We start from the raw sequence: 24,196 nt of genomic DNA, 5'->3' as shown, positions 1-24,196 counted from the left end.
TATAGAGGTGGGGCCTTCTGAGAGTTTCCCACACACACTGCATGCCTTGCTCTTTTCCACGGGCCTGGGGATCAAACTCTGGTCCTTGTGCTTGCACAACAAGCACTGTAGCAGCTGAGCCATCTCCTCAGCCCAAGTGCTGTTACCATAAAACAAGAATTTGGATCTAGTCCCCAGAGACTGGAAGCTGCCTGGTTAATGGAGACCGTCCAATGGGGAGTTCTCATTTGATGACACTGCCTGTCACCGAGCCAGCGGCGACCTTCAGGGCTTGAGGAGGTGTTAGAATCGGATGGGCTGGGAATCCCCATCCCTGGGCTAACTGCACGGAACTCTCTTAGAGTGGGGCATGCTGGGTGGGATGGGCAGTCATTAATGCAAGAAAACCACGCGCTGGGATAGAAAGAAGCAGCTGGGATGAGGGTGTGGGGTCAACTGGGCAGAGAGTTCTGCCACCTCCAGTGAGCTGCGCAAGCTCCAGCAGCTCCTGGGCGTCTGGGGCTACCACAGTCTTTCTGTGGGATGTATCAGAGGACCGTGACAGCGCTAAAGAATGTTCCCCAGGACCCAACACATGCTGTCTTGGGAAGCTAGGCCCCTGGTGACCTTCTGCTCCTTACCTCCATGATGTTCTAGATGCCCCTCTTCTAGCTCCTCCCATCTGTACCTGGGCTCTACTCTGACCGTGGGGATTCTGAGCTCTGGTGGACTTGTCTCCGGTCCTACCTGGCTTTTCATGTTCTCAATCTCCTTCTGCCTGGGATCATCGCCTTCATCTAGGCCCTGGAACTTCAGCGTGCACCTGTTGCTCTGCCTGGCTGCGGCGGCAGCGGCTGTCTCCGATAGCCTTTGACTCAGGTCGGCCAACTCACCCCGCAGGTTCATTATCACGGCATCTTTGTATTTGGACTCGATTTCAAAATCAGAGAGCCGGTTGACCTCTCTCCCCAGGAGCAGGATGATCTCATCCTGTGTGCAGACAAGAGGGAGGTTAGTAGGGGTGGCTGTGGGTGGTAAGCTGGGCCTGTTTCCACAATCTGGAGGAACCATGGGTGTCACTCTGGGGAAGGTGGGGATGGGGGAAGGTAGGCAGAAGGGCAAGGAGGAATTTACAAACTCTGTGTCTCTTGGAAGGCCGCAGAGAGACTAGAGTTGGGTTAGAATCACACACTTGTACCTAGGTGCCTGTAATGAAGCCTCAGAGGCACAGAAACTTCCTTTACCCAGAAAAAAATGCTTTCACGTGGTAAACAGCAACCCTCCAGGGTTGTCAGAGGGCGGAAGGTTTCTTTATAAACACTCTGTGTGGTTGCTTGTGAGACCCGCATCCAGAATGTCGGAGACCCAGCAAAGGAGTTAGAATGTCATTCAGTCCCAGCACATTCTGACCACAACAAGGGTATTAATTTAATACTTTTTATGTATTGTGGAGGGGTCATTTTTTTCCTTTCCTCTCTCCTGGAATTCTCTATGTCCTCTGGAAGCCCCCGTGAGAGCGTACTCAGGGAACTGAGTCAAGAAACAATGGAGTGCCTGGTGGCTTCTGAAAACATGGGATGTGGGGGGGGGGGGGGCGCTGCCGGCAGTTTCCTACGGGAGGAGCCAATGCGACATCATCTCCCTAGGAGAACCAAGTGACCAGAGAATTCTCCCTGTTTCCCCAAAGCAGGAGAGAGTACCCTGAACCCCTCAGAATGTCAGACAGACCAGAAAACCAGAATCCTAACTACATACATGTCTAGGGATGGAAGATGGCACAGGCGTGAAGGAGCCTGCTGGCATTGCCAGCTGCTTCCACGTCTTTCTCTTGTTAACGCTTATGTCGCAGCTTCTAACAGACTCTGCGGTCCCAGGCAACCCCTGCCTCATCCACAGCGAGCCACTTGGGGCCTCTATGTTCAGCATAGAATATGCTTGGTCATTATTCATGGCACAAACATTATTCAGGGCACCTACTGAGAGCCTGGTTCTGTACTGGACCCTAGATATAAACAGACCTTTATAGGTATGGTATTCAGCAATGGTCTCTGTGTGTCTGGTGAGGTCCCTATGCCCCCTTTAAGGAGTGTCATGCAATCCATCCATGTGGTCTTGGTAGTACTGAGTGTCAGTCAAATCCCTCCCTCCCTCTCCTTCCTCCTCATGTCCCTGTGACACAGGCTGGTCAACCACGTTTTCTCAGAGCCCCTATGTACGAATTTTAAGATGGCGGCAAGGGTCTTGGATAATGAACTTTAAGTACAGAGGCTTGAACTTGGCCACCGTCATCCTGTCCAGCACAGGAAACCGGCCTGCTGGAGAATGTCGCACGGCAAGGGGGACAAAGAGTAGAACAGGCTAGTATTCCAATGACTTCACTGAAGAGCCTAGATCCAGCTACACCTGAAGCTTGTCAGCCTTTCAACTGTCCAATAAGATTGCCTAATGAACATTTTTTACCTGTTGTTGATTGTCCCTTGTCCTTGGAGGCGCCTTGGGAAATGAGGGCATAAACGGTGCGAAACAGCAAAAGTTATTCTGTTTTCATTTTATTCCCAGCTTACAACTGTGGTGGGCTAGACATGGTGACACTTTGTGGCTTTTGTCACCAGGTGGTGTTTCCTCTCCTGTCCACTGAGTCTCAGCCGGCTTGTGACTCCAGTGCACAGACGGAAAGTAACTAAGATACAGTGAGTGAGCTCGGAGTAAGCGGAGCGGACAGACGGACAGACGGGCGGATAGACGGAAGGTAGTGGAAGTGGTACAGAGGGAGGGAGTTCCAAGTGAGCAGTCAAGGTACAGCAGGGTCCGCCGTGGCACATGGGGACCTGGGGGCTGCTGTGCCAGGGAGAGACTGCATGCAGAGAGCTTGCCATTTCCACCGTCTGGCTGAGGACCCAGACCTATGTATGGCTGCTACCGCCTGAGACCGCCAGCCCCGCGATTGTGCGTAAGCTGCAGGACACTGGCAGAGGACCATTGTGCGAGTCAACTCGTGGGAGATGGGGGAATGGTGGTGGCTTCTTTTTACCACTGGATTTCGGGGTGGCTTGCTGCAGGGTGACAGACTAGTGACGGTGTCCTCAAGGTGGTTTCTCGTCTTCCCACAGCACCTCATGGTCTGGCCTCAGGACACCAGCCTCAGAACTGCCTCCTGGCCCTAGCTACAGAACTCTCAGGTTGTGACCCAATGTGGGAGGAACCTCCTGTTCCTGTTTCCCACACGCAGGACCTCCCTGGGCTCTGACCCTGGTCTGTAAGGAAAGTGAGGCATTGGTGGGCTGTGTTTTGTTGTGGCCTCTTCATTTGGAGGCAGGGTCTCACGTAGCCCAGGCTGGCCCCGAGCTTATTATACAACTCAGGATGACCCTGAGCCTCTCATCCTCCTGGTGCTACCTCTGAGTGCTTGGGATTACAAGTGTGCCTTACCTGCTTGGCTTATGCAGTATTGGGGACCGAAGCCAGGGGGACCCTCCTGCATGCTGGTGCCTGCATGGTAGTCAAGCCTTCTACTGGCTGAGCCACGCCTTCTCAGGCTTCTGTTTTGTTTTCAAGCTGTGGCTAGGTGGGGAGTGGTAGTTTCTAAGCTCAACCATGCTGATTCCCTTAAGGGTTCAGCCTCTGACCTCTCCTCTCCTCTTCTCTAAGGCATCACCTTGGCTCAGCTGTCCCCAACAGTTCTCACTCCCTCCCACCAGTATGGGTGTGTTTTTCCCACCGCTGTGCAATCACTTGGGGCTGATTGGGTGTGTGAGAGAAGTGTGCCAGACCTGGATGCGAATCTAGTTCTACTCCTTGCACTTTGGGCATGTCACTTAACCTCTCTGGCTTGAAGTTTCCCTAGCAGTAAATCTGTTCTGCAGCCTCCAAAGGCAGAAGGAGCTGAGAGTGTCATTAGGGGCTCAGCCTGGCACATAGCAGATGCTCAGTAAACTGTCTGTGGACGCGACTGTCCATTAGATTAGAAGTGGTTCCTTGGAGAAAGGACACAGAGAAGAAGAGGTGGCCTCTGGCTGCTAGAGCACCATGTCCCCCTCCCCCTCAAGGCCCCCCTCACCTTGTCTTGCTGGCCTAGGTCCTGGTCCATGAAGATCTCGGTGGGAGGTATCGTCCCCGAGAGTCCTTCGACCACGCATTGCTCTGATAGTTCCATGGCGCTGGCCCACACTGTGTGACATCCACAGAGAACAAGGCATGGTGGGTTCCCAAGCTTGGAGGGGCCCCATGCGCTGAGCCGTCGTCATGGTTTCCCCTCGAAGGTCACCTTACTTTTCATTCTCTGAGATGCTGCCCCAAACTCACCGCACAGAGCAGGGTGGCTCCCAATTCTCTGTGGTCTTCTGGCCTCAGCCTTCTGAGTTATATGCATAAGCCATGCACCTTGCTCTGAAGTTTATATTTTCTCTGGCTTTGATTATTATTATTATTCAAACAGGGTCTCACTTTATAGATAGCCCTGACTATATAGTCCTGGGATACTCTCTGTAGATCAGGCTGGCCTCAAACTCACAGAGATCCTCCTGTCTCTTCCCCCAGAGTGCACTGCCGCCATGCCCAGCCTTTATTATTATTATTATTTTAATTTGTGTATGCCTGTGTGTCCTACGCACATGTCTGTGGGAGGGTGCATGTGCCTCTGTACATACTAGGCAAACACCCTACTAACTACATCCCCAGCCTTCTCTATTTAAGTAATCATGTTTTTAAAATAGCATTTCATTTATTTACTTATTTTAAAGATTTATTTTTTATTATGTATACAGTGTTTTGCCTGCATGTATGCCCGCACACCAGAAGAGGGCGCCAGATCTCATTACAGATAGCTACAAGCCCAACTCTGTAGACCAGGCTGACCTTGAACTCACAGAGATCTGCCTGCTTCTGTCTCCCAGTGCAGGGGTTAAAGGTGTGTGCCACCACCACCAGCTCAAAACATTTTAAAGACTTATGATTTGATTTGATGCACATGAACGTTTTGCCTGCATGTATGTCCATGCAGCCCATGAGTGTTGTGCCCGAAGAGGCCAGAAGAAGGTGTCAGATGGCCCGGAACTGGAGTTAGAAATGCTTGCGTTGTGGGTGCTGGGAATCGAACTCAGGACCTTTGGAAGAGCAACCAGCGCTCTTAACCTCTGAGCCATCTCTCCGGTCCCCCATTTCATTCATACATGTGCTTGTACCCCATGGCATGTGTAAGGAGGTCAGAGGTCAGCTTGGGGGTTCTGGGAATCAAACTCAGGTTGTTAGGCTTGGTGGCAGCCCCTTTACCTACCCAGCCCTCTCTCCTGTCCACTATTGTGCCTTTTACAATGAGTTATATAGTTCATGTTTAGAATCAGAGAAAAGCGAAAAGCAAGGGTGATCTATCTTCCTGGCTTTAAGCGCTTGCCGGAGGTCACCGCCAGAGCCTGGTACATACCTTGCTGGATGACAGGGGACTTGGGATCCATCACGAAGGAAAACATCTTCCCGTTGGCACTCATGGGCCGCTGGAAAGGGGCAGGCGGGACCATGGTGGGCCTGGGGCAACCTTGCGACCAACTTCTCTGCACAGTTGCTGGCCGGATGCCCTGGTGGAAGTGCATGTGGGGTGGCGAGGATGACTGGTGTGGCTGCTGTGTGGCCTGAGGTCGCTGTGGCATTGGCCAAGGTACTGGGCCCATCACCCATGGGCAGGAGACCTACAGGGCAGACAGGAGGCTCAGAGGAGGTGGCATTCAGGGACGTCACGGCTTGTCTTGGACCCAGCTTGTAGGTCACTCCCTTCAGGGAACCTTCTTGCATGCTCCTCAAGTTTGGGACAGTGACCTAGCCATGGGACACGAGAAAACATCAGACACTGCCAAGAGATTCCCCATGTGTTTGTTCATTTAGCACATCCCTGACAATGATGCTGAGGCAAGATCATGTAGCAAAGATGTGAGGATCCAGCTGCTGTTCAGGCCTCAACATCTGCAGGCCTCCTCCTCCTCTTCCTCCTCCTTTTCTTCCTCCTCTTCCTTCTCCCCTCAGACACTGACAGACACCTAACAGTGACCCAGGGGCCAGCATCTCTAACCTGAAATTGAGTTTACATCAAAGGGGGTACTGGTGGCCATACTCCCTCCTTCCCACCCCTTCCCTGCCTCCTGCCTGGGAACCTGAGAGCCTGGCTGCGGGTGTGTGCTATGAAACCTTCCCGCCCTCAGGAAGTGTTTTGCCACTTGGGCCTCGATTCCTCCCTTCGGAGCCTCCACTAGGCTGTCAGTCTCTTGGCTCTGGGGTCTGAACTCTGATTGTCCATGGTGTTTAGTAAACTATTCGAATACACTACATACCTGCAATGATCCATCTCAGGGCCCTCTGGCACCGTCATCCAATACTTGTGCATGTGACTTCTCCCAAGCCAATGACATAGCACCTAACTGCTGTCTCTCTCTCTCTTTCTTTTTAAAGATTTATTTATTTATTTATTTATTTATTATGTATACAACATTACTTCCATGTACGCTTACATGCCAGAAGAGGGCACCAGATCTCATTATAGATGGCTGTGAGCCACCATGTGGTTGCTGGGAATTGAACTCAGGACCTCTGGAAGAGCAGTCAGTGCTCTTAACCTCTGAGCCATCTCTCCAGCCCCTAGCCCCGAACTGCTGAACTGATGGTGTGTCACCCTGCAGGGACTAGGACTTCCCCTCTCTCGCACACCTACAATGGACACTAGGCATGGCATGCTGGGCACAAACAGGGGCATGGAAGGAAGGGTGGGCAGGCCACTGAGAGTCAGGCCAGCTCCAGGGACTCCCAGTCGATTCTTCCATCCATGTTGTGGTCCCTCTATGGGTCCCAAGGCTGAGAACTCAGGGGTCAGTGTGGGATACTGCCCCATCCACCTGCATCCTCAACCTCCCAAATACCTGTTCCCAGCAGGAGCTTCTTAGACACCCCAAATCTGGGACCCAAAGAAGGTGTCTGTGGCTGCTTCAATGGAGGTGCTGGCAAGAGCCTTGCCGCAGGAGAGACGTCAGGATCTCTCCTCTCAGGAGAATCCAGCGTGGAACTGACGCAAAGCTTGTAATGAAGCTTCTCCCCTGTGCCTTGTCATTCAGTGATGACGGCAACAGGGCTGTGGTCTGCTGCACTGGGCTCCCCTATTCCCACAGCAGGCCTTGGATGCATCGATGAGTCACCCAGGCTCAGGGAACACGAGAGGGCTCACAGCCTCTCTCTCACCCCGCCTCCCTGCCCACCACTAGCTTTAACCTCTTTCCCTGTGTTCTCTCTCTCTCTCCCCGTGTGTGTGTGTGTGTGTGTGTGAGTGTGTATGTGTGTGTGTATGCGTGCATGTGTGCACCCATGCCCTACCTCTGTCTGTCTCTTGCCTCCCTCTGGGAATACCCATCACACTGTCCAAGTTCCAAGCTCTGCTGAGAGCTTTGTGGCCCAGTATTTCCAAAGCTGTTATCTCTTTTTTTAAACCATGACCAATGAGGAGCAGGCAGCCACTTCCTGACTGGAGCTTGCTGAGCCCTCTTCTGTCACGACTCCATCAAAGGAAGACTGTCCCCTGCTCAGGGGCCTGACCTGGTGGGAAGCAGGTCGAGAACCCCCGGCATCCCAGAATACTCTTAGAGCCGGTGAGGAGAAAAGTATCCAGGGAAACTGAGTCACCTAGGAATGCTACTCCACTGATCCACTTTGAGTCTGCTGTCAGGAAGGGGACACTGCTGAGGTCTGTTCCTGGCTGGACTCTGACCTCAGGTTTTTTTTTCTAGACTGTTCTAACTGAATTAATAAGGGTTTACTGAACGTGTGGGCTGAATACATCTCAGGCGAACCAACTGCGAGAGTACTGGGTGATGAGGAACATCACCTCCCAGACCACAGGCAGGACCCATTCGACATCTCTGGGCCCGGGTGTTTCTGGGCAATTCCCCCTGTTTATGGGAGGAACTATGTACCCAGCAGTCACATCTCCTGACTTGACTATAAGGACTGGTTCAAGGAGCGTGGGCTCCAAGCAGGGCTGGGTAGACTAGGCTGGGCCCTAGGGTCTTCTCCTACAGTTGATTCTTCGGGCTTGAGAACATAGCAACCCCAAAGGAGGAGAGGAGAAGTGGGGCTCCTAAAGACTGTAAACAAACAACCCTCCAGAGGACAAAGACGGGTGTGATGGAGCATGCTTGTAACCCCAGAACTTGGGAGGTTGAGACAGGGGACGGGAAGAACATGAATTTGCGGGCTGCATGCACAGAGAGCCTGTCTCAAAGACTGCACCAAGTCTGCCCCATCCTAAGCGTTTCTAAGCACACACAGGAGTAGTGTTAAGCACAGCCTTCAGGCTGCTGGGGGCCGTGTCTTACAAACCCGAAGCTCTCTTCTCCCTCCTCAACTCCCCTTTCCTCCCTCTTTCTTTCTCTTTGAACCTGACTGCTCTGGGTACCTCGTAGAAGCTGAGCTCCTTCTCCGCTCAAATATGGGCTCATGTAAATGCTTAAAAAGACTTAAAAAATATGTATGTCTGTGTTATGTGAGTTCAGGTGCCTGTGGGCATTGGAGGCACTGGATCTCTGTAGAAGTAGTGACAGTTTTGGGCACTGATGGGTCCTGGGGACTTGGGTTCTCTGAGGGAACAGCCAGTTCCCTCTCTTAACTGCTGAGTCATCTCTCCAGCCCCATGTGAGTTGTTATATGATTGGCTTATTTCTCTTAGCACATCGCCCTCAAGAGCTAAAGCATTGTAGCAGGTGTCTGTGGTGAAGTCAGATGGGGCTGCTCTGTGTTCCATGTCGTCAGACCCCAGAAAAGTCCCCTCCACATTCACATGTTCTAAGCAGCGGGCATGCACACACCCCATACTCACACACACCCCATACTCACACCCCCCATACTCCCACCCCCCCCATACTCACACCCCATACTCACACCCCCCCCATACTCACACACACCCCATACTCACACACCCCCATACTCACACCCCCCCATACTCACACACACCCCATACTCACACCCCCCCATACTCACACACCCCCCATACTCACACCCCCCATACTCACACCCCATACTCACACACCCCCCATGCTCACACCCCCCCATACTCACACACCCCATACTCACACACCCCCATACTCACACACACCCCATACTCACACACCCCCCATACTCACACACCCCACACTCACACACCCCATACTCACACACCCCATACTCACACCCCCCCCATACTCACACACACCCCATACTCACACACACCCCATACTCTCACACCCCATACTCACACACACACACCCCATACTCACACACACACACCCCATACTCACACCCCATACTCACACACACCCCATACTCACACCCCCCCATACTCACACACACCCCATACTCACACACACCCCATACTCACACTCACCCCATACTCACACATGTTCTAAGCATACACAGTGCTGTGGCTTGCCTGTTCTCAGTCAACTTTTAATCTAGATGAGATCTGGGTGGCACCTCAGATGGGATGTGAGGTTTCATAGCCGTAGGATTAAGCACTTTAGAGAGAGGGAGGGAGGGAGGGAGGGAGAGAGAGAGAGAGAGAGAGTGCCTGTGTGGCTGCACGGGGGTCAGAAATCGATCTTAGGGTGTCTTCCTCAATCACTTCTCCATCTTCATTATTTTTGAGACAGTGTTTCATACTGAACCTTGCTGTTTTGGTGATACAGATCACAGCCCACTGGGCAGTCGGTCTAGTTGGACCAGTGAGCTCCAGGTTCAGGGAATGACCCTGTCTAAGGTCGAGAGTGATGGAGGAAGATATTCAATGCCACCCTCCGGCCTCCACACACATGGGTGAGTGCATCTGCACACACATGCATAAACCACACCCTCTCACACTCGCCCCCCCCCCCGGCCCTGCAAGACAGTGATAGATAAAACATTAACAGTGCAGAGGCTGAGTGTCGTATCCGCAGCCACTGCGTCTTGAAGCACAGTATGGGAAAGCCGGCATCCGATTCAGCAGGAAAGTCTGTTAGGAGTCGGGGTCGTTGACGGACAGGGGAGGTCCCATCCCTGTCACATCTTATTTCACCCTTGTCTTAATCATAAGCATAAACATGAATCCTACCAAGACTTAGGTTGTAAACTCACTTATGCGTCAGCTGTCATCATGAGCTGGGGTAGGGATGGCAACATTTGGTGAGACTCAGTGCCATCCGGAAGTCACAATAGTGAGCATTGAAATGAATACTATTGTAGAGGACACACTGTATCTTCTATCGGTAACTTCTATGGTATCTGTGCAGGCTTCACCCTTCTCCAGAGCTACTAAATAAACACTGTCTGACAGACTGCTGGCTGAGCCCAGCGCCTGGCACAGTGCCTGGCACTCACTGATGGTTTCTGCAGTCCACCTGGGCCCACACTTGGCCAAACAGAGTAGTGTAAGCAAAAAGGCTTTGGTTGATTCTGGGGCTGGCCAGGGAGAAGACGCACTGAGCCTGGGCGTTTTGCAATAGCGGGAAAGTGAAAACTCGCTGAAGGCCAAAACAGAAGCAGCTGAGAAAACAATGTAGGTGTGTTTCAGGGACAAGCACCCCGCCTGAGAGAAGCACCCAATGGCCAAGGCTAGACCAGTATGGATGCCAGAAAGACAAGACAGGGGCCGGGGAGATGGCTCAGTCGGTAAAATGCTTGCTGTGTCTAAGTACTAGGTATAGAGTTCAATCCTAACATCTATATAAAAAGCCAGATATGCTGGCTCATATGTGTAAACCTAGCTCCGAGAAAGTGGAGACAGAAGGGTCCCTGGAGCTCGCCACCCAGTGACCCAGTCTGGTCCACCCAGTGAGCTCCAGGCTAGTGAGAGCCCCTGTCTCATATTTAGGGAGATGGCATTCCAGGGATTAACAGTAGCAGCTGTCTCTGGCTTCCACACGCATTCACACATGTTCTGAAGTCGCACACCCTCTCCATCAAAATTAATGACATCCTACTACAAATCAGAGCATAAAATAAATAGATGCAAGCCTGTCCTGCTATACACAATTGAGTAAAATATACAGCTGGGGAGAGGAGGAGGCTTCTTTGCAGAAGTCAGTGTAGGCGGAGAGCTCTGAGTAGGAGTTCCCCATGGAATACGCTCTCCCATAGGTGGCGCAGGTCCCCATGGAGGCTGAGCTACAGCTAGTGACTTGCTACCTGCTTCTCAAGAGCCGAAATAGTGACTCTATCACAACGAAACCTAGCAGGTATGGCCCTCATTCATTAAGAAGGAGACACCTATGGGTGTCAGCGTCAGTGGACAATGGGTGCCCCTGATATGGGTGTCAGCAGACATTAGGTGCCCCCAACAGAACTGGGTGATGAGGGCCTTTCACCTTGGCTGGTCAGGGACTTCTGAAAGCTTTGACCCTGGTACTTTCAGGCTAGGGGACAGTCTGAAGGATGTCTGGTCAGGACTCCTTAGCACTACCAAGGAGAGATGAGAAAATGTCACATTGCAAGGGGGTGTGGTGGCTGAATGCAGCATATGTCCTGGCTGCGATGCAGGCCCTGAGGTGTAGTTATAGTAACAACACAGGTGGACCCTGCTTGTTCCTGACAGCTGTTGGCAATGGGGCAACTGGAAGAGGAGTCTCTACAACTCTGTTACAGTGCCAGCCTTCTGTAAACCCAAAATTATTTCAGAATAAGCTAGTGTGTGCATATGTGTGCGTGTGTGTGGTTGGGTGCGCATGTGTATGTGTGTGCATGCGTGTGCGTATGTGTTCATGTGTGTGGTTGGGTGCACATGTGTATGTGTGTGCATGTGTGTGCGTATGTGTGTGTAGGCCAGGTGACAACTTTGGGTTGTCAGGACCCATCCACTTAGTTCTTTTTCTTTTTTCCTTCCTTCCTTCTTTCTTTTCTTTTTCAGACAGTCTCTCATTGGCCTGGATCTCTCAGAGGAGGCTAGACTGTCTGGCTTCTGAGCTCTAGGGAATAACCCATGACCCATCTCCACCTCCTCAAGAGCTGGAATTGCAAATGTGCCACTCTGAGGGTTCTTGGGTTTAAATTCAGTCTTTGGGGTTTTTTGTTTGTTTGTTTTGTTTTAACAGGATCACTGCTCTACTCTCTAGTAGCTTTAGCTATCTTGGAACTCCCTATGATTTCAAACTTTCAGGCTTCTTCTTCCTCTTCTTTTTTTTTTTTTTTCCCTTTGAGACGTGGTTTCTCTGGGTACCAGCCCTGGCTGTCCTGGAACTCACTCTGTAAACCAGGCTGGCCTTGACTCACAGAGATCCGCCTGCCTCAGCCTCCCCAGTGCTGGGATTAAAGGTGCACACCACCACACAGGGCTGGGATTCAGTTCTTCACGTTAGCAAAGCAAATATTTTATCAACTGAGATAGCCCCAGGTTGCTTGTTTGTTTGATTACTTTTTAGATCTTTAAGTTATAAGACAAGAGAGAGAGAGAGACAGACAGACAGACACAGACAGAGGCAGACAGACAGACAGAGAGACCTGTAGCTCTCCCAAATGAAGGAGTCCTTGGGCCCACTGGCAAGCCCCACTTGTTTGGTTTTGTTCTCACTACTACACAACTGCAGGAAGGACAGGCAGGTGGCAGAGGATAGAGCACAACCCCCCTCCACTCCCCGTTTCCTGCCAGCACTGCTCCCCAGCAACAGGTCTGGCTGCCCAGTAGGCGGAACTCCTAAAGTGCAGATTCCACACTAGGTGGAGGAAGTGGATTATTGTCTTTTTCCTTTCTGGACCCTCACAGGGATGCTCTGCTCAGCCGGAAGGAACTCTTCTTATTGCAGCATCCGTGTCTTCCCGTGGTGCGTCCTTTAGCCCTTTTTCTGGGCAGGACTGGGCTGCACCTTAAGTTTTCTAGGGAGAGATACCTTTCCCTCTCTCAATTCTTTGCGTTTGTGTGGTGTGTGTATGCATACACTTCTTCTTTGATTTCTTTGTTTTTTTATGTGTGTATGATGCTCACGTGTGTACGGATGCAGGTATGGGCATGTGTGTTTGTGAAGGCACACACACATAGAGGCCAGAGGCCAACATCTGTGCCCTTTACAATAACCATCTTGTGTTTTGCAACGGAGTCTCTCGCGGAACCTGGTGCTCATGGACTCGGCTATGCTGGCTGGCCTCCATGCCCAGTTTTTTATGTGAATGCTGGGGCTCGAACTCCCTTCTTCAGGGCTGGGGAGACAGCTCAGTAGTGTGAAGACTGGAGTTGAATTACCAGGACCCCTGTAAATGCTGGGTAGGCATGGTGGCCCACTGTAACTCTAGCCTTGGAAGGCAGAGCTGCTGGCTACTGAGTTGCTGTATTGGTGAGCTCTGGGTTTGATTGAGAGACCCTGCCTCAATGAATAAGGTGAAGGCACCATTGAGGATGGCTTCTGATACCAACCTAGGGCTTCCACATGCACATGCCTACCAGCGCACATGCACACCTACACATATGTAGGCCTACATGCATGCAAACATGCATGCCTGTGCAAATGTGCATGCCCACATGAAAAATGTAGAGAAATCAAAGACCAAACTCAGGCTTGCCAGGCAGCACTTTATCCATTGGACTGTCTTCCCAGCCCCTCCCTCTCTGTTCTGAGTCCCTGAAATCCCAGCAGAGCTCATTCCCTCAGTGCCAAGAAAATGCCTATGAGAGGGCTTGGCCAATCAGAGCGCCCATACCTCTGGCATCAGTGAGAAGTTGCAGATAGGCATAGGACCTAAGACAAATCAACAAAAAAACCTGGTGCTGGGGCTGCTGGTGAACTTGATCCCAGTGAGCCCAGTGCAGAATCTGCCTGAGACAGTGGAGCTATCGAAGCTGGAGGAGACAGATTCCCAAACATCATGGAAGAGAGATGGATTCCTGGGGCATTGTTTGAGCGCCTGGATCCAGCCAGGCCCGAAGCAGACACTTTCCACTTACATGGTTTTGTTTGTGTTTGCTCAGTTTGATCCAGGTTTCAGACACCTGATAACAATAGAATTTCCTGGACAATAAGCTCACTGACACTTCTGCCCACGCCACCATGTGTCCACAATGAAAGGCTCTCTCTGTCAGGCTCAGATAGAACCCTCCATGCTGCAGTCACGCACTAAACTTAAAAGTGAAACAGTGGCCCAGAGGAGAAGAGATTTAGACGAAGACAGGTAGTGAAAATTTAGAGAAACCGGAAATAAAAGACTCCTCAGCTACAGCCACAAACCCTGCTTCCAGCTACAGCTGCAAACTCCACTTCCAGCTACAGCCCCAAACCCCACTTCCATACAGCCACAAACCCCGTTTCCAGCTACAGTCGCAAACTCCACTTCTAGCTACAGCCGCAAACCCCGCTTCCATACACCCGCAAACCCCGCTTCCAGCTACAGCAGCGGTTCTCAACCTCCCTGAAGCAGTTCCAACCCTTTAATAAGGCTCCTCATGATGTGGTGACCCCCAGCCATAAAATTACTTTCGCTGCTACTTCATAACTGTAGTTTTCCTACTGATACGATCTTGACGTGAACGGCTGTTTTCCAAGGGTCTTTTGGGTTGAGAATCACTGAGCTATAGACGGCTACAGAGCACAAACCCACATTTCTGCTTCAGAAGTTACACCATGGGAACTTTCCAAAGTTCTCACAGGAAACTTTCCAGACAAAGGAACAAGCGTCTTTTATAACACGCCAGTGTATGCACATTGGATAATGATGATCCATCATATTTACCTGTCACTGCATTGTGGGTACCTCGTGGGTGTATGCAAATGCACACATTTGCATATGCATATTCACAGGGGTGGTTTTAAAGGGACAGTAGAAAGAGTGTTCATAGTCTGTTCTTCTTTCTTACTGCCCAGTTAGGGGAGTGAATTATTAACCAGCACAGCCCTTGGTAGACAGCAGGAGCTCAGCATGCGTGAATCCCATCTTCTCTTTATGCCTGTTTTTAAATTCTTCTTTGAGAAACCAAGTAAAAGCAGGCAGGAGCCTGGCAGAGCGTTCCAGTGGAGGTTGGTAAACTCATATAGCAAGGCAGGTAGTAAGTATGTTTGACTATGCCCATAAGTCGGGTAAACAGGGGTAGCACCCACACAAAGAGGCAAGACCTTGTCCCAGTAAAGCAGCGGTTCTCAACCTTCCCAACGCTGCGATCCTTTAATACAGTTCCTCATGTTATGGTGACCCCACCATAAAATTATTTTCACTGCTACTTCATAGCTGTAATTTTGCTACTGTTATAAATCATAACGTAAATATCTGCTTTTTTCGGATGATTTTAGGTGACCCCAGTGAGAGGGCCGCTTGCTCCCCAAAGGGGTTGCAGCTCCTAGGTTGAGAGCTGCTGCAATGAAACCTCATTCGTAAACACAGAAGCTGGCCTCTGCTTAGCTCACTGCAAGAAGTCCAGAGGCAGATGGATCTCTGTGAGTCTGAGGCCAGCCTGGTCTATAGAGTGAGTTCTAGGACTATATAGAGAGACCCCATGGCAAAACACAAACAAACAAACAAAAACAAGAAATGAGAGAGTAAAATTATCACCAGCCAAGCTTGCCTGCAGACGTGGCAAAGCCAAGTGCCTGACAAATTTAAACCCAACAGGCTGTGAAAGGCAGATACAAACCCACGCTCTGTCTTTGGTTAAGAGAGAGACAGGATCCTGAGTAAATTGGGAGCATGGGGACCACAGGAGAGGGCTGAAGGGGAGGGGAGAGGCAGGGAGGGGAGCAGAGAGAAAAATGTATAGCTCAATAAAATCAATGAGAGAGAGAGAGAGAGAGAGAGAGAGAGAGAGAGAGAGAGAGAGAAGCTGGAGGAGGGCTCAGAGAGGGCTGCTTTTGTAGAGGACCAGGGTTTGGTTCCCAGCACCCACAACCATCTGTAACTCTAGCTCCAGGGTATCTGCCTCCTTCTGGCCTCTGCAGACAATTGCATTCGTGTGTGTGTGTGTGTGTGTGTGTGTGTGCGCGCATGTGTGTGTATGTGTGTGCATATGCACGTGCACACACACACACGCATGAATGCATGAGTCTGGATACATATGCAAATAAAAATAAAATAAAAATCTTTCTAAAAAGTGAAATATGATCTGGAGAGGTGGCTTAGGGGTTAAGAGCACTGGCTGCTCTTCCGGAGGTCCTGAGTTCAATTTGCAGCAATCGCTTGGTGGCTCACAACCATCTATAATGAAACCTGGTGACTTCTTCTGGCCTGCAGGCATAAATCTAGGCAGAACACTGTATTTGTAATAAATAATTCTTTTAAAAAATGAAATAGTCAAATGTAAGCAGCAAAGGACAAGCCAAGGCCCAGGTGCTGTGTGGGGTTTCATCCACCTGGTCACTCAGCCAATGAGGAGAGGGCTTGCGTTAGGGATATGCTAACTGTTCTCTGCACTCGGTCAGGTGTCGGCCATGCTGGTCTAATGTTAGGACTTGCAAAGTTGCAAAATACACTTCCTTGCTTTTGGTAGTCTGATGCAGTGCTCTTACTATGGAGCGGGGAGGGGGACACATTTCTCATGCTCGGGGGCTGGACTTTGTTGATCTGCCCCCTCTGGTTAAGGGGACAGGATTAGTTAATAAGCAAAACTGGGTCCAGCTTCGTCCTCTGCCCCTGACCACTTGACAAGTGATGAGTGTACAGTTCTCAGCCTCAGCTCTCCGCAGTGACTACCTGCCTTGCAGAAACGGAATCAGAGAATGTCCACCTGATCCCCTTCCTGACATTTAACGCTGGCTGCCAGGCACTACTGCCATTATCAGTCAGGGAAGAAAGAGACGTCCAGGGTTGCCAGGGGCCACAGCAGCACTCTGGGCAGAAGCCCAGACAGAAGAGGAAGCCAGTGACCCCAGTGTGTTTTTCTTCCATCGTAGAGGCTTCCCTTCCCATCGTGTGCTGGGTCAGCCCTGTCAGCACAGGCTGCTGCAGGCTCGGGGGATGTGGGGAGGGATGTGGCTTGAGTTCTCACGTCATGAGGGTGCACTGGGTTCTGGCAAAGTCCTCCTAGATCAGAGCGCAGGAGATCTGGCCATTACTGACTGGAAACCTGGGGGCTGGGGAGATGGCTTGGTGGGTAACGTGCTTGCTGCACGCAAGCTTGAGGACCCAAATTCGTATCTCCAGAACCCATGTGCAGCCTGATATGGTAGTGTATATCTGTAATCCCAGCCCTCCAAAGGTGAGATAGGGTGTGGAGACAGGGGAGTTCTCAAAAGTCTGTGGCCCAGCCTGGTATACACAGAAATGAATAAGAGAGCTGTCTCAAGCAAGAGGAAACAACGTCCGAGGTTGACCTCTGACCTCTGCACATATACCATACACATACACACACACACACACACACACATACGAGAGAGAGAGAGAGAGAGAGAGAGAGAGAGAGAGAGAGAGAGAGAGCTGAGAAAGCTGAGTCCTTGCGGGCTTCATATATACCAGCATTGGTAGTCTTCATGCATCTACAGAAACCCGAAAGGATAAAAGTAAGCCCATGACACTCACCTGCATCTGCTTGGCAGAAATTAGAAACAGAAGCCAGAAGGTTAAGGGCTGGGGATGTGGCTCAGTTAGTGGGGTGCTCCTCCAGCGTGAGTCAATCCCTGGGTCCGTCCCTACTATCACACAAGCCACGTGTGGTGGTGCACACCTGTAACCCCAGCACTTGAGAGGTGGAGCCAGGAGGAGTAGAAGGATCAGAAGTTTAAAGACGTCCTTGGCTATGTAGTGAGTTCAAGGCCAGCCTGGGCATCAAACGCAAGACGAGACAAGCAAAAGGTCCCTCAAATGTCAGATGAGAGTCATGAGCCGCTCTCCCCATATCCCTCTGTCCTCTTTTGGTTTATTTTTGTAGCCCACAGGTCCGGGTCATCAGACAAACAGAAAGTGAAGTCACGGGAAAGTAGCTGAGTCCCCCTAGCCCATCATTATCTCGAGTATGGTCAGTGAGGTGGGAAGACACACCCTGAATGTGGGTGACATCGTCCCCTGGGTTCCATAAAAAGTAGAAACTGAGCCGAGCACCAACATTCGTCTCTCTTTGCTTCCTGATCGTGGGTGTTGTGTGCCCAGCTGCCTACGCTCCTGTCACCATAATGGACTGCATCCCCTTGACCTGTGAGCCAAGATAAACCTTGCTTGTGACAGGCATTTTCTTACAACAACAATACAAAAACTAATACACACCAGGTCGTTGTTTTCACAGAGTCAGGACATAATGGTGGTTTGAGTAACTGGGGGTGCGTGCATGGGGGAGGGGAGGGTTAGTGTTTGGGGGGCACGGAGTTTCAGTCCCACGAGCCGGTTCTATGATTCGACGCACAAACAGAGAGAATGGGCATAAAGCAAACAGACCCACCCCATGGATGTGGGTAAGACGGTAAATTCCATGGCAAATGTAGTTGGCCACAATTTTTTTTTTTTTTGATTTTCGAGACGGTTTCTCCGTAGCTTTTGGTTCCTATCCTTGAACTAGCTCTTCTAGACCAGGCTGGCCTCGAACTCACAGAGATCCACCTGCCTCTGCCTCCCTAATGCTGGGATTAAAGGCGTGCGCCACCACCGCCCGGCTTTGCCACAATTTTAGAAAAAAAGAAATAAAAACAGACAATCGAAGGCTTCAGGACCGCCACAGGCTTCGTACGGGGAGGGAAGCATTTTGTAAACAGACTCTAAGGGCTGGCCCAGAATTTCCTTGATTCTTCTGAGGTGTCCGCACAATAGCTAGATGAAGCTCCTATTCAGTAACCCACACTTGGGTGGAGCTGCCGAGGGCAGCTGTCAAGCAAGTGACCTCCACGCCGGTGAGGAAGTCGGGGTGGTGACCTTCATCACCTGCTGTAGCTGTAACCTGTTTTTACAGGAATACTCACACGCCAAAACCACCCATCCCACCCTTGAAACACACACAGTTCATTGTAGAACAAGTTCACCAGGGTGAAGTGTGGTTTTTAGAAAACAATGCTGGACTGGGTAGATGGCTCAATGGGTAAAGGCGCTTGGATAACTGACAGCTTCCTTAGGACTGAGGCTGCGTGAATTTTGAGTTCTCTTTCACTTGAATCGAGATCATAATTTAGGATGTGACCTCAGGCCCATTTCTGAGCTGGTCTAAAACAACACCTGGCTTGTGTCCATCACCTACTCAGACACGGACTTTAGAGTTTAAAGGTATACCCTCTCAATGTCAGGTGCCCTGAAGAAGACTCTGTCACGTGGGGATCCGCGCTGGACATCTCATAATGCAAGGAAGTGCCCATCGGGGGAGCTGACACATCCTACCCCACCCCGCCCCGCCCCGCATCCCCCCCCCCCCGCTAAGCCCCCTGGGAGGCACCCCAAATGGGCCTGGGTGGAGTCTTGTGGCTATGCCCTGTGTGGTCGGTGTAGGTTGCAGAGTGCTTCTGGCGTCGGTAGTGCCTGAGAATAAGACTGCACGCGCCTGCGTAGCACCCCACCTCCACCCTCCACCACGCAGCCGCTGGGCTCACCTGGGGCGGGTTCTCAATGACCAGCTCGTAGGTCAGTCCTGTAGAGCCAAACCGCAGGATGTCCCCAGGGATCAGCTTCACCGCCACGTTCTGAATGTGGCACTCGTTGACAAACGTGCCGTTGCGGGAGTTAAAGTCCTGAAGGACGAAGCTGCCCTCGTCCTCGTTGAATTCGATGAGCGCATGGTGGTTGTCAATGTCTGAGGACTGAGACAGAGAAAAAGCAGTCAGGGCTGCAGACATGAAAATCACAACATCCTTGATATTTGCTGCTCATGGGTTGCCAGAAGGTGGCGACACTGAGCGTTCTTGCTTGATCCTCACCAGTCCTCATCTGTGTGTGTGCGCGCGCACCATGTGTACAATGTGTGTACACCTGTGCACATGTGTGTGGAAGCCGAGATCAACACTGGGTGGTGGTATGCTGGAGTTTACACCAAGGTAAGACTGTTCATCTTGGAGGGAAGGTACTCAAGACACCAGATGTTAAAACAGAGATGAAACAACACAATGTTCATCTAAGGCAGCGGTTCTCAACCTTCCAGATGCTGCCAGCCTCTGATACAGTTCCTCCAGGTGTGGTGACCTCCCACCATAAAACTACTGGTTTCTACTTCAAGACTGTAATTTTGCTACTGTTGTGAATTGTAATGCAAATATCCGTGTTTTCTGGTGATCTTAGGCAAGCCCTGGGAAAGGGTTTAACCCTCCTCCCATACACACACAAAGGGTTCATGACCCACAGGTAGAGAACCACTGTTCTAAAGGGAGGGGAAACATTCCATCCTGCTGAGAAGCTCTTTTAAGCTAGGGAAGGAAACAACTCAAAGGCATTATTCAGGAAATTCCAGAAACTACCAGATGCACAAGGTCCCTCCCTCCCCAAGCTTATCTAAGCAGTGGACTTGCCAAGAGAGACAGACAGACAAGCTGAACTTCCCAGAAGAAGCATTGCTACCCAGAAAGGACACTCCAACCTGCTTAGCTACTGCAGGCTGTGCAGTGTGCTCCAGGTTCCCAGCTTTATGAGCCCTCACCCACGATGGCATGGGCTTTTGTGATATGGCTGTCTTTTAGTCATTTCTGCTCCTGCGAGTAACTCCCACCCATATTCCCATAAGTAACCCCAATAAAACTTATTGATCCACCTAGTTGGACTTTGGTGGTATCCGTACTTTGGTCTATCATTAGTTCCCTGTCTGAGGTGTATAGATATTTTTTTCAAGTCTCCCCAGAAATAGTGTCACGCAGCAGGCACCTTCACTGCTCCTTGCCTTAACTTTTGAGACAGCGTCTCTCACTGCATCGTTGCTGTGGATGGACTGGCTGGCCAGCAAGTCCACGGCTCCTCCCACCCACTCACGCCAAGTCCTGGACTTTCAGATGACCTGACTTTTCATGTGGAAGCTGAGAATCTAAGCTCAGGTCCTATCCTCATTTGTTTCTCGGTTGCTGAGGTAAATGCTGACCAAAATCAGTTTGGGGGAAGGAAGGTTTATTCGGCTTACAGTTAAGGTTCAACACGGACAGACATCAGGGCAGGGACTTGGAGGCAGGAATGGAATTGGAAGCCATGGAGGAGTGCTGCAGAGTGGCCAGCATCCAGGCTTACATCCAACCACCCTTGCTAACTACCCAGGCCTATCTGCCCAGGGAGGATAACACCCAGAGAGGGCTGAGCCTTCCCACGTCAACCAGCACCCAGGAACAAGCCGCAAGACACGCCCACAGGCCAATCTGATACAGGCCAGTCTTCAGTAGCGGGTCCCTCCTTCCAAGACAACCAGAATCAGTCAGAACGGCGTTCCAGGCTCATCGACATTTTAGATCTGTTACTACCCTTGGCTCAGTGACAAACGGTATCACACACATGTGATGGACTGTTAATCTGTGGGCTTATCCAAGTGGGACTGAGTCACGGGAGTTGGGGATGGGACTTTCAAGGACTGAGGAGATGGCTTTGTTGGTGAAGTCCTTGCTTTCTTTTGAAACATGAGGACCTGAGGTTATTCCCATGTAAAAAGTCAGGCTGGTGGCGCATGCTTGAAATCCTAGCTGTGGACCCCTACCTAAGGCTCCCTGGCTGGCCAGCTTCGCCTACTTGGTGAGCTTTGGGCCACTGAGAGACACTGTAAAAAAGTGTGTTTCTGTGCGTGTGTGTGTATATACCTGAAAAATAACACCTAAAGTTGTTATCTGATCTCCACACACACACATGCACATGTGCACAAACCTGCTCATACACACATACACTTGCACACACACACATGCATGCACCAATCAGACCAGCCTTTTGGTAGCTGGATCTAAAGAGGAGTCTGAAGGGGAATCACAGGCAATCAGCCTCTGTGGCTGGATTTAAAGGCAAAAGGGGTCAGAAGCCATGGAATGTTGGGAGCTTCTAGAACGTAGGAGGGTCTCATTTCTGTAAGTGCAAGAAAATGAATTCTTTCAAAAGCTGAATAGGCTGGGAGGCACACAATCTTCAAGATGTCAGGGAGGACCCCAGGTCTGCCAACACTTTGACTCCAGCTGATGTTAAGGTGGACCCCAGGTCCATCAACACTTTGACTCCAGCTGATGTTAAGGTGGACCCCAGGTCTACCAACACTGACTCCGGCTGATGTTAAAGAGGACCCCAGGTCCGCCAACACTTTGCTTTTGACTTTGAGTGACAGAACAGAGACTGAATCCACCCAGATTTCTGGCCTGAGCACTGTGAGATAGTAAGTGTAGTACTGGAGACAGAAAGCTAACGTAGCGAGGGAAATATTCTGTTCTAGCAGCTGCCAGTGGCGGTCCCAACCACTTCCCATCAGTGCAATCTCATGACACCGTCACCACAAAGGTCCCTATTGCACATGCTCAGAAGCAGTGGCTGAAGGAGACTACACAGCTTGTCTGCACCCTGTACCCTACTGGGCAGAGCCAAGTTCACCCTCTTGCCACTAAAAACCAATCAGCCAGTTTCCCATTCTTTCTGCCTGCTCAAGAGTCTCTCAAAGCAGCAGAGATGGCCAACTGCAAAGCCGTTTGTGGGGAGGCTCCATCTTCCAGGTACGGTCTGCGCTGAATGCTTAGCCTTGCCTGCCCACGCTACCGAGGTTCTCTGTTTCTTGACTTGCTGTCTCAGGGTTTCTGCTGCTGTGGAGAGACACCACGACCACGACACTCTCACGAAGGAAAAGCATTTAATTGGGGTGACTCACATTTTGAGAGGTTTAATCCATTATCATCATGGTGTAACATGGTGGCATACAGGCAGACATGATGTTGGAGAAGCCAAGAGTCCTGTAACTTGGCTTGCAGGCAAAAGGAAGTGGCCTGAGACACTGGGCATGGCTTGAGCTTACATGAGAACGCAAAGCCCACCTCTAGGGCACACTTCCTCCCACAAGAGCACACCTACTCCAACAAGGCCAAACCTCCTATAGTGCACTAGATAGCCAAAGGGAATAGATTCCCTTTGGGGGCCACTGTCTTTCAACCAACACTCTTGCCAAGCCAGACCACTGGTCACCGAATCCAGGACCTTGCACTAGTTGCTGGCAGGCCGACTCTGACAGGCTTCTGTTTAAAGAGGCAATTAGGCTTCGTTTACTCTGAGAACCTGCCCTTTGTACCCCAGGTAGGACTCAAGGGCTACCCTAGTACAGCCTCCAAATCCACTTAGGGAAACATGTTGTTACCCTAGTCGCCCAGCAGAGGGCGCCGGCTCACCGAGTTGCCTCAAAAGAGAATCACGAGCTTGTCAGCTGGTTTACCGTTAGTGCTCTTTAAGGATTGCACGACTTTAGGTGGGTGGCTGCCTTAGTATCTCTGTGAGCCCACAGGATGTTTAGGTGTTCCTCAAGCCACATGGGGAAGCATGGAGTCAGTATCACTTCTGAAACCACTCCTGACTGGCTCTGTGGTTTTGGCTTTTCCAAGACCCATTTACGCACTTTGGTTTATAAGAGGATAATAACATTAATAGTGGTTTTTATCCCATAGAATAGCATTGTGTGTGTACATATTCATATGTGACAGTGTGCATGTGTGTGTGTTCAAGCGTGTGCATTCATGTGTGCCAGTCTCTTTCCTTAGGTACTGTTCACCATATTTTATGACACAGGGTCTCTTGCTGGCCTGGAACTTGCCAGTATGGCTAGTCTGGCCGGCCATGGGGCACCAGGCTTCCCCCTGAGTTACCCCTCTTTGGAAGCAATCTCACAGACACACCTTCAAGAGATATGCTTCCTGAGGGATTCTAAAGGTTGCTACAGTAACAACGAGATCGGTTGTCACAGAACAAGGGAGGTGGAAGAGAGGACGCTGCCAGAATAGAAGAGGCTAGCCGGGATGTGGAAGAGAAGAGGCTAGCCGGGATGTGGCAAGAGGAGGAATCTGCTAGTTAGGAGTCTGCATTTAATAACCAAACTCACAAGCAAGTACAAAGCCCATCAGCCGCTGGGTGGGGACATTTCTCCATTCAAAAAGAACTGAAGGCCTTTCCTAGAAGAGCTCAAATAACCATCGTGTTCACCAGGTGCAGAGATGTGCGCCTGCCATCAAAGCCACGTGTGTGACAGAGGCAGGAGGATCTCTCGAGTCCAAGAGTTTCAGACCAGTCTGAGCAACATAGTGAGACTTGTCTCATAAACAAAGAAAGAGGGGCTGGGGAGGTGTCTCAGTTGGTACTCCACTTACCATGCAAGCCAGAGAACTTGGCTTTTGATTCCCACCATGAATGACAGGCATGGCAGGGGCAGCTGGAACCCTAGCCATGG

General features: G+C 50.8%; 1 protein-coding gene across 1 annotated transcript in view; it reads right to left on the bottom strand.

Annotated features, from left to right (window-relative positions):
* Fhad1 (forkhead associated phosphopeptide binding domain 1) overlaps window positions 1–24,196 on the bottom strand; it is a 111,415-nt gene that overhangs the window by 80,938 nt on the left and 6,281 nt on the right. Inside the window, exons 2-5 of the mRNA XM_041652248.1 lie at window positions 19,428–19,634; window positions 5,399–5,660; window positions 4,037–4,146; window positions 727–969 (exon numbers count right to left, since the gene is read on the bottom strand). Coding sequence (XP_041508182.1) covers window positions 727–969; window positions 4,037–4,146; window positions 5,399–5,660; window positions 19,428–19,634 — 822 coding nt within the window. The remainder of the gene's footprint in view (window positions 1–726; window positions 970–4,036; window positions 4,147–5,398; window positions 5,661–19,427; window positions 19,635–24,196) is intronic.

This window comes from Microtus oregoni, unplaced genomic scaffold (assembly GCF_018167655.1).
Source record: "Microtus oregoni isolate MIOR12 unplaced genomic scaffold, Mior012 000005F_ref0000423, whole genome shotgun sequence".
Taxonomy (NCBI): Eukaryota; Metazoa; Chordata; class Mammalia; order Rodentia; family Cricetidae; genus Microtus; species Microtus oregoni.
The sequence above is the reverse complement of the archived record's forward strand: the minus strand, read 5'-3'. Positions and strand labels throughout refer to the sequence as shown.